General features: G+C 36.4%; 2 protein-coding genes across 2 annotated transcripts in view; one reads left to right on the top strand and one right to left on the bottom strand.

The window, feature by feature from the left end:
• Positions 1-8,513, top strand: part of RPF1 (ribosome production factor 1 homolog) — a 29,922-nt gene extending 21,409 nt beyond the window's left edge. The window contains exons 6-9 of the mRNA XM_044672373.1: positions 1,507-1,589; positions 2,205-2,386; positions 7,541-7,667; positions 8,206-8,513. Of these exons, the coding sequence (XP_044528308.1) occupies positions 1,507-1,589; positions 2,205-2,386; positions 7,541-7,667; positions 8,206-8,247 (434 nt within the window). The 3' untranslated portion in view covers positions 8,248-8,513. The remainder of the gene's footprint in view (positions 1-1,506; positions 1,590-2,204; positions 2,387-7,540; positions 7,668-8,205) is intronic.
• Positions 8,514-8,928: 415 nt separating this feature from the next.
• GNG5 (G protein subunit gamma 5) lies at positions 8,929-12,381 on the bottom strand. The gene is made up of 3 exons (XM_044672904.1): positions 12,102-12,381; positions 10,066-10,220; positions 8,929-9,172 (listed from the first exon to the last, which is right to left on the bottom strand). Exons 1-2 carry the CDS (start codon positions 12,180-12,182, stop codon positions 10,095-10,097), a joined length of 207 nt encoding a protein of 68 aa, XP_044528839.1. The 5' UTR covers positions 12,183-12,381; the 3' UTR covers positions 8,929-9,172; positions 10,066-10,094.
• Positions 12,382-12,399: the final 18 nt, after the last annotated feature.

The raw sequence follows: 12,399 nt of genomic DNA, 5'->3' as shown, positions 1-12,399 counted from the left end.
GGCTGAAAACTTTGTGACAGAGTGATTATGGGTACTATCATTTTCCATAGTTGGTTTTTTAGTGGAATGCAGCACAGTAACTAAGTTACTTGCTTAGTTAATTCTGGTGTTTCAGGGTTCCATAATTTTGTTGGTATGGGACCTCCCTCTGCAGATCACAGCCCTTCTGGAGTGAAGGAGATGGTCCTTGAGAGTTGTCATGACCAAAAAATTCATCACTTTGCCACTAAATTAATGCTGATCCTCTCCAGCTTGAGCTGGGCTAGTCCTTGGATGGCAGACATACAATCCATCACCAGGCGCATATTTAACTATTTTAGAAAAATACTCTGTTTCAAGGCAAATGCTGTCATTTATTTTTTATTGCTTCAAAAGGAACAAACAAATGAAGCTCATTTTTCTTCCTGTTTCTGTTTGTGGTAATAACTGACATTTATATAGCATGTTAAAGTTTGCAGTACTTTATATTATCTTACTTGAGCCACTCATCAGCTTTACTTTCCCTCTCGTATGACTCTTTGAGTTTTAAAACATCTTAACCAAAGTTGGTATCAACTCATTTCCATATACCCAGTTTAACAGATTTCTAGCCCCTGCTTGCTGATATTATTAGTGCAACTGGTATATGAAAGATACCTACAAATTACCTTGTAACTGGACAATCTAGTGGAAAAGTGGCTGCTTTTTTGAGAGCTATCAGTGAAGAATGTAGACAGGAGAAAGATGGGTGGCTCTTGTTTGACTTAGGTTCCTTAGCATTGCCACCAGTCATCTCCTCACTGAAATTGATGATGAGCCATGTGAGACTACATTAGAATTCATTCATGGCATGAATGAGCTCCTTGGATTAACATTTTGCCTAGGGCTTAGCACATATAGCAGGTGCATAGTAAATGCTTTTTCATAGTCTAGATATCTGTACCCTCTGGAATTGGGAGGAATGGTTAAAAGCTCAAATAGGTGGGCCAGTAAGAAAGTGAATATATAGTCCGTGTGGGTAGAAATGGCTATTTTTCAGGTTGACTTCTCATGTTACTTCTCACATGAGGTAAGTTTTTTTTTTTTTTTTTTTTTTTTTTTTTTTTAACATCTAGAAAATGATTCAGTGGGGGCAGCTGGGTGGCTCAGTGGATTGATAGACCCAGAGACAGGAGGTCCTGGGTTAAAATCTGACCTCAGACACTTCCTAGTTGTGTGATCCTGAGCAAGTCACTCTACTCCCATTGCCTAGTCCTTATCACTCTTCTACCTTAGAATATTGGTTCTAAGACGGAAGGTTTAAACAAAAATAAAATGATTCAGTAAGGTTAGAGTAGTTTATTTTTTTCCAGTTTTTTTTTTTTCAGTTGGCAAGCATTTTCTCTCCTCATCCTCAGCGCTAGTGTGAAAGTAAACAAGAAGAGCAAAATAAAGATTATGAATATTCTTAATATCTAGGGTACTAGTTATATAAATTACAGTGTTTGAATCAGTTCTGTTTCTATTCATTCTTAATTTTGTAATCAGATGGGCTTGTTTTAAGTCATTTGCCTCATGGTCCAACTGCTCATTTTAGAATGAGCAGTGTTCGCCTTCGCAAGGAGATAAAGGTAAGTTTTCTGTTTAGCCTTTTGCTTGAAATATTACTACACATATTTCTAAATAATATCCCTCCTAACAATGCTAACAAAAACCTTTTTTTGTTCTTATTGGAGCATGATTTGTTTTGTTCTTGGTCAGAAAATAGCTTTTCTATTAGTTTCATTTCATTTCTTAATATGTAGAAGTGAACAAATTATAATATTCAATTTTTATTTTATACATATTAGAAAATACAATATTTCCTTTAGTCTCAAGTTTTCACAAAAATAAAGGCAATCTAACAATAAGAGTTACCCTGTCTTCCTGTGAAAAGGATTTTCTGTAATCTGTAGATAATTTGGGGGAACATTTGTCCTGGAAGCCCATTGTCTTGATTTCCAGGGTTAGACTGAGGTGAATTTGTCAAGATCTAAGTTGTAGATCTTACATTAATCAACTAAGCTATTCTTTGGAAAAAAATTACCAATTTATTTTTAATGTATTTTTGTGTGACATTTGAATGAAAAATATTCTCATGTCATTTTAATATGAAAATTAAAGAAATCTTGATATGTACTCTGCAATTATGGCTAGAACTATGTTAACTCTCTTAAGCCTGTAGTAATTCTACAAAATTGTTCCAGAGGAAGGGGAAAGAACCCACCCAACATTCACCTGAAGTAATTCTGAATAATTTTACAACGAGATTGGGTCACTCCATTGGACGTATGTTTGCTTCTCTCTTCCCCCATGATCCTCAGTTTATTGGAAGGCAAGTTGCAACATTCCATAATCAGCGGGATTACATCTTTTTCAGATTTCACAGGTAAAACTTTCAGTTGTATAATAGAATTAATAAGAGATTTAATTAGAATTGATACTATGAAGATATTAATTAAAACCGATATTTACATGGCTTTTCAGAGTTACAAAAGACCTGACTCATATTGTCTTTTTTGATATTAATTATGTTTCAAGTAATTCCAAGATCTGACTGTCCTGGTCAAAACTTTACCTGAATAAGAATTACCAACAATACTATCCTTGTGTGAAGACACCTTATAAACAAGAGTCTTAGAGCAAGCCCAAATCAACCTCTTTGGAACTTCTCCCCATTCTTTTTAGTTCTGTTCTGAATGACCAAACAGAGCAAATCTGTTCTTTCTTTTATATGATAGCTTATATGTAGTGTCATCTCTTAAGTCTCCTCTTTGCCAGGCTAAACATGCTTAGTTTAGTTCCTTTAGCCCATCTTTATGTGATATGTACTTAAGGTCCCTCATCATCATGGTTTCCATTCTCTGTTATCCCCAGCTTCTCATTGTTCTTTATAAAAAGTGGCATCTAGACCTGAACACAATATCTAATGTGGTCTGATTAGATCACACTACAGCAGGCCCTTCATAACATTGCCATAATCCTCAATAATGTCCTTCTCCTAGTATATCCTTAAGAATGCTTAAATTTTAGCTTATTGGATTCAACCCAGTGTTCTTGTCTATGAAGGTATTTTGGAATCTTAACTTTATTTTCTATTAAATTAGCTAGCTAATTTTTTATCATTTGCAAATTTGATAATCATACCATCTATGTCTCTGACAAAGACATGGGTGATGATGTTATGTAGTACAGAGCCATGCCCACACACCCCTTGAGAATTTCACAAGATACCTACCTCCAAGGTCACATCAGGCTATTAGTGATTTTCATTCTGGTCATTCAGCCATTTCCAAATTCAATTATTGTCATCTTACTCATATTTCTATGTTTTATTCTCCAAAACAGGATGGAAAATTTTCAAAAGCTTTGCTAAAATTTATTATTCTTTTTCAAAATTATTTTTGGGGGGTTTTTCCCTGTGTTTACATAATTCATTTTCTTTCCCTCCCCACTTCCAGAGCTGACAAGCAATTTCATTGGGTTGTATAAATGTTATCACTTGATACCTATTTCCATATTATTCATTTTTGCAGTAGAGCAATCTTTTAAAGCCAAAACCTCAAATCATATACTCATATAAACAAGTGATGAGTGATGTCATATGTTTTTCTTTTGCACTTCTACTCCTATAGTTCTTTCTCTCAATGTAGATAGCATTCTTTCTCATAAATCTCTCAAGAATGTCCTGGATTATTACATTGCTACTAGTAGTAAAGTCCATTATATTGCATAGTTCCATAATGTTTCATTTCTGTGTACAATGTTCTCTTGGTTCTGCTCATTTCACTCTGCATCAGTTCATTGAGGTTCTTCCAGTTCATATAGAAAGCCTTCTTTCTTATAGCACAATAGTATTCCATCGACATCATATACCAGAATTTGTTTATCCATTCCCCAATTGAGGGACAACCCCTTGTTTTCCAAATTTTTGCCACCACAAAGAGCGTAGCTATGAATATTTTTGTAGAAACATTTTTTGTTATCTCTTTGGGGTACAAACTCAGTAGTAGTATTGCTGGATCAAAGGGCATGCAATCTTTTAAGACCCTTGGTCATAATTCAAAATTGCCTTCCAGAATGGTTGGCTTAATTTACAATTCTACCTTTGCTAAAATTTAGGTAAATAAGCATTTCCTTGATTTATAAGTCTAGTAAATCAGAAAGTGAAGCAAATGGGGTTTGTCTGGCATGAGTACACCTTGATGAAATAATGCTGGCTTTTTTTTTTTTTAAGTTCTTCATTAGGTATTGCTTTAAATATATGATCTATAAATTTGGTCAAGAATTGAAGTTAGTGTTACAGTTCTATACTTTGCACTCTTTTTTTTTTTAATTGGAACATTTGCCATTCTTTAATCCTATTTTGCCTCTCTTGTTCTCCATGATCTGTAAATGATCACTGATAATAGCTAAATAGCTCAGTAATCACATCTGCCAATTTTAGTACTGAAGGATATGGTTTATCTTGGCCTGGAAATGTGAACTCCTCATGGACAGAGAGGGATTGTCTTACTATCTTCCTACTAATCTTGGATATCAACTACCTGTTAAACCATTTTTATTCTATCTTTTCTAGTCCAAAGATCATTCTTCTTGGAAGAGAAAACTGAAGCAAAATAACTAACTGTGCCCTCTTTCCGTGTTTTTTTTTTGTTGTTGTTTCTATGTTCATTTATCTTAAAGCTAAAAGCAATTCCTAATTAATATTTGCAGTTCATTCCTATAACTTTAGAAGAACATTTACCATTTGAGTCTTGCACTTATCAGTCTCCTCCCACCAACACTCATTGGCACCTTGATGGTCAAATTTTCATCTTTTTGTTAGAGGCTTTAGTTCTTCTTGCTTTTGTGCACATATTTATAGATAGCTGTGACTATTGGTATTATTGATGCCTCCTTCCTTGAATTTTTTTCCTCCTTTTACCCACTAGGAGTTGTCTGTTTTTCTTTATCTTATTTATATATAATGGCAGATATCCATAGATCATTTTCTTCATTATACTTTCCATTTTCAGCTTACTACCCTTGAAGATAGTCTTTCCAGATATTATTCCATCCTTGACTAGGAGCTTGTCATTTCTATTTTTTAAGCTATCTTATATAAATCGAAATCCCATTTACTGGGACCATGTATTTGTCATATCTACCATTTTCTTCAGACAGTATTACCTCTGATCTGAAAAGAGTAATGAAAACAACACTTGTGGTACTAAGGTTCTTGCCCAAGGCTTTGAAGTCTTTAGCTGTGCTTTCTAGATTCTGTATGTCTGTGTTATTTATGTCCACAGGATTCTCTAGAAGTGACTAGTAGTTATCTGGATTAATATGTCTTGGGAAGGTCTCTGTCCAATCCTAGATGCCTGAGCTAAGAAGGGCCTTTCTATTGTTATTTTAGGCCAACAAAATGCTACTTTCAGTTCCCTTAGCAGAAAATGGCCTACCACCATTCCTCCATTCTTCTTCCTCAGACTCTTTTAGATGGTCTGTCTGAAGGAATATAGTCTCTTGTGATAGCTCCTGTGATGGATCTCCACCGTTTTCCTTTGGAGGGTACCTTCTTCCCCACTTGCAAGATTCTCAGAACTTTTTCTTAGCTTCATATGCATGTTCTTTCTCTTTACCTCTTACTTTCTTCTTCCTGGGCAAGTTTGTCTTTGTTTTTTAAGATCTTTTTTCTTTATCTTGAAATCTTGGGTGATGTGGGAGGGGTACTTATCAGTCTTAAGACTGGATAGCTAGATCTAGAAATCATTTGCATAGAATAATTAAATTTGTGGGAGCTTATAAGGTCACCAGGAGAGTATATAAAGAGAAGATAGTTCAAAATAGAGACTTGGGGTATTGCTATAATTACAGGATGTGATTGGATTATTGTTAACCACTAAGGGGATCTGAGAAAGAGCAGTCATATGGTGAACCAAGAGAGAGCAGTGTCACCAAACCCAAAGGGAAGAAAGTATCCATGAGGACAAAGTAATTAACAATGTCAAGTATTTTGAGCACAAAATTTATGAAGGTTTAAAAAAAATCACCAGATCTGACAGTCGAGGTCATTGGTAACTCTGGGGATAGCACTTTTCATTTGAATGATGAGTTTGAAATTGTAGGTTAGATTGTAAATATTTTAGGAGAGGAATAAGTAGACAACTAGTATAAACAGTTTTGGTTTTTTTAGGAGTCTGGTTGTGGAAGGAAAGAAAAATAATAGGATAATAGCTTGAGGATATAGAATGGTCAAAAGAGGATTTTTTAAGGTTAAAGCCCAGGACATGCTTGAAGGTAACAGAGAAGGAGCCAGTAAATAGGTAGAGATTATAAAGATAAGAAAGAGAACTGCCAGAGCAACATGCCAAAAATGCAGAGCTGACTCTCACTCAAAAAGACATCAGGTTTTTCTGCAGCAGTTTCCAATTGCCTCTGTGATTAAATAGGAACTCCCCTGCTTGGTAGCCAAAGCCCATCAGATTCTGGCTATAGTGTTCCTCTCCAGACTTTTTACCTCTTCTCCAGTACTCTTTATTTTCTAGCTAAACCAGCCTATTTTCTGGTCTTTATTTACAAGGTGGAGGACTCTTAGTTAGATAAGATGAAAATAGTTTGGACAACTGAACATAGAATTATTTAATATACTTATATGAAACTCAAGGAAGCTTCTATTGTAATGCTCTATAATTGTCCTTTGTCCTTTCAGTTCATTATTTTTATCAGAAACTTAGATGGACACTACATGGTATTCATTTTGATGACATGAAAGCTAGAAATGGAAGGGCTAACTAATCTCTTAGTTAAGAGAATTAGGATTCAAAAAGATTTTGTTAGACTGGAATGATGGGCCGGAATAGTAAGATTAATGTCTAGCCTTTATAGTTTACTAATATAAAGTCAGGGATAGATGACTATACAGTTTTATTTAATTCAGTAGAAATTAATATTTTATTACACTCCTTCAACTTCCCAAACTAATACAATTTTAGTAATCATTAATAGAACTATAGTATCTAGAATGAGGGTAGTGATAGTTCCTACTCTACTTCTCAGTGATTAGATAGTATCTGGAGTTATACTGATTTCAATTCTCTACCACATTTAAAGAGTAGCACTAGCAGGGAGTTTAGAAATTACTGTGGTGAAGAGAAAACCTGATGCCATGTAAGTATTGAACATAGAAATTTGATTTATTTTGCTCAGCCTCGCTACAGACTCAAAAGCGATGGGTAGAAATGACAGAAAGGCAGATTTAAGGAAACATTTCAAACAAAGCTCTCTAGAAATTGAAATGGACTGCTTTAGGAGGTAGCAGGTTTCTGTTCATAGTAAAGATATCTACTTGATGTGTGGGCAGTTATTTACTTCAGATGTTAAAAAGGAAGTTTCTTGATTTGGGTAGACCAGACCGAAAGACCCTTAAAGGAGGTGCTATCCATCTCAAAGATACTTAGTCTCTTTCTTTTGTCATATGGAAAGGGACTAAGAAAAGTGAGTTAGCTTTTAAAGATGAATAAAGAAAATAATTTTATTAACTTTTTTTTTATTTTTCAAGATACCTTTTTAAAAGTGAAAAGAAAGTGGGAATTCAAGAACTTGGACCACGTTTTACTTTAAAATTAAGATCTCTTCAAAAAGGAACCTTTGATTCTAAATATGGAGAATATGAATGGGTTCATAAGGTATGTATTAGAATGTCTGATACTAGTTGGATCACTTTTGAAACAATTAAACTAAAAGGAACCCCTCTTCAAAATTGTTTTTAAACTTTAGGTATGAGGTCTGCCCCCCAGTATCCTGTCCTCTAGTGTTTGTGCCCAAATTGAAGTAGATAAAAAGGAAGAGTTGAAAAAAATCTCTAATGACCAGTTTCTTTCAAAGATCCCTAAAAATGCTTGTTAGAAGTTTGAACAATATGTGTAAGGTGGTAATAAGAAAGTGTCTTCTTGACAATAAAGTAGAAACTTATTTTGGAGCAGATTTCTGCTTTAATAAGAATACTTAAATCACAGTTTAAACCTAATTTTTTAGTTAATATATTAACAGAAAGCCCCTTTTGACACCCAAGTAAGGTTCTAATACTACATAGACTTCATATCACATAATATACTATGGATTTTATTAGCTTTAATTCCATTTATGTTTTATATATTGTTAAATTTAAACTTTTACTCATGCCCGTTTTTTTATTTAACGCAACTTTTTTGTTTGTATTTTTAGCCCCGTGAAATGGACACAAGTAGAAGGAAATTTCATTTATGAAATATTGAGAAAGCAGAATTGGATATCACCTGGCCTGTAATGTTTTGAATTTGTCAGTTATTTGACTGAAGAGACCTGTCTGAAGAAAGACACTCACTTTTCAGCCATATATTTGTTAATGAAGATCCTTCCATTTATTGATTATTCTTTGAATTCATCTATCTATATAGCAATAAAAATGACTTTTGGGGTATGTTCTTTAATATATTCATTTTTTTATAACTTTCACCTTGTAGTGAGAATTGGGAACAGTATGACCAACCTTCCCTCCCCCCCCCCCCCCTTAAGTCAATTTGTTGTTGTCTGGTAAAAAAAAATGAATAGTTGTGTAATGGCTGAAAAGAAAATTAGCCCAGGGAGTCCAGAGACCTAGATTTTAGTCATCTCTGGTCACATACCAAGTTACTGAAAAGAATCTTCCTGCATCTATCCATCAGATAGATAATAAACTTGGAATCACATTTCAATGATGTTGGTATGGTGGAGACTAGAAGGGAGAATCTAATGATTCAAAAGAGCGTTTCACCACTACAAAAATAATAACTGAAAGGAGGATATCCAGTATTGGATCCAGTTAGGGTTCTAACCATATACATTGAACTAAATATATCACCCTTGATTCCAGGCTTACCCTAGCATTCTTTGAAACTCATTATTAACACTCAAAGAAACACAGACATGTATTTTTCATCTGAATACTTTATTGTATTCTTGCCAGTGTACAAAACAAAAATCAATGAAAATTCGGAGAGGTAGATGAGAAAGTCTGACACAAGTTGAAATTTGGATGATTAACTTGGCACATTGTTACACTTAGATTAAATTTTTGTGCAGGCTTCAGAATTCTCTCCTTTGAATAGTCACAATTCACATCACAACATCAATTCACATCACAGATCCACATATGAAGACTGGATTCAGAAATCTGAAAGAAAAAAAAAGATTACATATAGCAGAACAATTACCCTTAAAGAGGAGTACATTCATGTACTATAACTCTAAAAACAAGCAATCCTAGGACACACCCAAAGTACAGGATTCACTAGAACAGTAGCTGAGTCCAAAGACATGGATTCTGGCTCCTGATGTACCTTTCTTGTCTTATGAATTCGTAACAAGTCATAATCAGAGTCTCACCTGTATGATAGAAGGCAAGGACCTCTGAGTTGTGAGAACCAAAACATGTACTTGTTTACCTATTGCTCAGTGATTTGTGAATGGAGCTGGATTTTGGGACAATGTTAAATGCAGAATATGCTACTCTGTAACTAGTAATGGAAAAAATCCTTTTTATTAAAAAGTATTTTATTCTGCTATTGCAGCATCTTATCCAGACATAGTGATTACTTCTTGAATTCATGGTAATTCTACACAAATAGACTTCTGTTTGTATATTTCCAGATTACAAAGAAAGCTCAATTAGGGAGGGTACAACTGGAACATGATATTTTCAGGAAGCAACTTCCTGAACACTGAAGATTTAGAATTTCTATAAAGGGTGGACTCCTTACACAAGGAAAATTCAAATAGAGGGGAAGACTGCTTATTTTTCTTCTAGCTAACACTAACTATTTCCTTGACGATTTTGATCAATAAATTACTGATCAGTAATGGTGTATATTCTTAACCAAAGAATATTTGTCTTGAAATGGTAAGATAGCTAAATAGAAGAGAACTTCTAAGTCAAAGTGTAATTAGATATTACATGACGTCAGCAGAGAAAACTGCAGGTAGAAACATCTGGGAACTGTCAAAAATGGAACTGTGTTCAACAAAGGAATTAACTTGTTGTGTTATTTTTTTTTTAAGGTAACTTACCCCTTTCCATGTAGCTTCAGAGCATCTTGCTACAGGAATGAACAGACTTTTTGGGGACGGAAAGGATTAGTACTGGAAGATACCCCAGTCAGCAGGGGATCGTTTTGGGCATTTTGCAGGCAAAACTGTTTCAGATCAGCAGCAGCTTGAGAAACCTATTTATAATAAATAGAGAACAAAGTGTCATTAGTTGGTGAAAATATTTTAATGAAAGTTTTTTCATCTCTTTACTCAAAACAAATTATATTATTCCTCAAAGAGGATAAATGCATTCATTGAAAGCTAGTGAGCATATCCTAAGTGATCCTATTACTTCTGTTACTTATGAACAATACCATTTCAGCCTTTCAGGCTTTCCATTAAAGAATCTGACCTCAAAATTTGCTGAATGTTAATATTCTACTCCTGCCACTATCTTTCCACCTTTCCTTTGTTAAGTTTAGTCCCTTGAACAAGCCAGCAGATTAGAAACAGCTGAGTGAAGAGAAATGGATTCAAATCCTACTCTCAAGCCTTAACTAGTTGTGAATGTCCTTCAGCAAATAACTTAGGAGTCTCAGTTTCCTCATGTAAATAATGAGGCTAACACCTGAAGTTGCAGTGAAATAAAATAAGTATGTGAAAATTGATTTGGTAATCTTGAAATACTGCTTCAAGTGTTAGCTATTATCACATGTGAACACTGCTGTCTGGCACTGCCCTAGTAACAAAGGTATATACTAGAGCTAGCCAACAAAGACATTACAATCCAGTTGTAGAAATGAAACAATTATTAAAGCAACATTATATCTTGAGATGATGAAGAGCTGGATTACAAACAATAGTTAAAAAATGGTTAGTATGTAACAGTGCTGATCCTTTTTTTTTAAGTTTAAAAGACATCAATCAGGGACAGATTCAGGAAGGAGTGGAATTTGAACTGGGACTTGAAAGATTGGCACTTTATAAATGTGAGACTATTCCAAGGTTGCAAGGTGGATTGACTTGAATGAATGTCTCTGACCAGGAGGGGTATAAAAAGGTCAGAGAAAGGGGTCTTTGAGCTCACTTCCTTTGTTTTACACATAGGGAAACTGAGGCCCAGAAAGGTTAAGTTCTTTGTCCAAGGTCACACAGGTCAAAAGCCTCAAAAGCTTTTGGAAACTAGAAAGTGCTCTATACATTGAAGCAATTTATTTTCCTTGCCTAAGCAGACAATTATTTTTCTCCTGTCCCAGAAGGCTGCATTTCTTATTAATTCTTTTCCTCATCTCCCTAATTCCCTGCTTCTTTTTTCTCCCTTCCACTCCTCCCCATGCACAAACCAAAAATTCATTAGGGCGAGTTAATTTCATTTTACTTCTTCCCTAGCAAGAATGGTAGCAGCAAAAAAAAAAAAAAAAAAAAAAGTGGAACTTGTAAAAGATCAGTTCAAGTTTTTCTTCCTGTTCTCAAGAGAAGGAAGAACTTAAGACCTGAGGAGAGTATAAAAGCACTGAACCCAATTAGATGGGACAACGGGAGCCACGAAATAGCTTTCTTTGGGGGGAGAGATGTTTGGCGGGGTGGGTGACTGAGAAGGGGCGGGTCAAGGGAAAAGAACGGGAAAGCCACATCGGACAGGACAACACATGGGAATCTGAGTCTGGAACCTGAGACAGACAAAAAAGAGAGCGCGGGGCAAAACCCAAGAAATCACGAAGGAGTCTTTGTCCCCGTCCCCTCTACCCTCCCCCAGCCAAACCGGGTGTCACTTCGGGGAGGTACTCCAAAGTCCGGGGTTCGGGAGAACTGGTCAGGGAGGGTCATTAGAATGACAAGGAGTTGGGGGTCTGGGGAAGAGTCCCCTCATCGTGAAAATTCGGAGGAGCCCCAGACACTTGTTAACTCAAGTGTGCCGGAGCCGCCCAAGGGGACTGGGGTCTCGCGGGGCTAGGGTCTCTAGAGAGATGGGATCTTGAGGTTCGGGGACTTTGGAGGGATGAGGTTTCGGGGTTTGGGCTCCGTGGGGTGCGCAGGATTCGAGGCTGCCACGGCTATTTGGGGAGGGGGCTCACCTTCACGCGGTGGAGGCTGGCCTCGAGCCGGAGCTGCTGCACCACTTTCCTCATGGCGACGACGTTGGAGCTGCTGGACATGGCGCAAAGAGCTGGGGTCCGCGGACTACGGTCGGTCAGTGGTGGGTGGTCGGGTCGGGGTGGTCTAGCAGATGTCTGCTCAATCTCTCGCTCGCTGTATCTGGCGGCGCGCGGGGCGTGTGGTGCCTATAAGTACCCAAGGGTGTGCGCGCGGGGCGGGGGGACGGGCGGGGGGGGCGTTGGGGGAGGGGGCGGCGCTGCTCGGAACTTTGTTTCT

This window comes from Gracilinanus agilis, chromosome 4 (genome assembly GCF_016433145.1).
Source record: "Gracilinanus agilis isolate LMUSP501 chromosome 4, AgileGrace, whole genome shotgun sequence".
Taxonomy (NCBI): domain Eukaryota; kingdom Metazoa; phylum Chordata; class Mammalia; order Didelphimorphia; family Didelphidae; genus Gracilinanus; species Gracilinanus agilis.
This window is presented reverse-complemented; position numbering and strand designations above follow the sequence as displayed.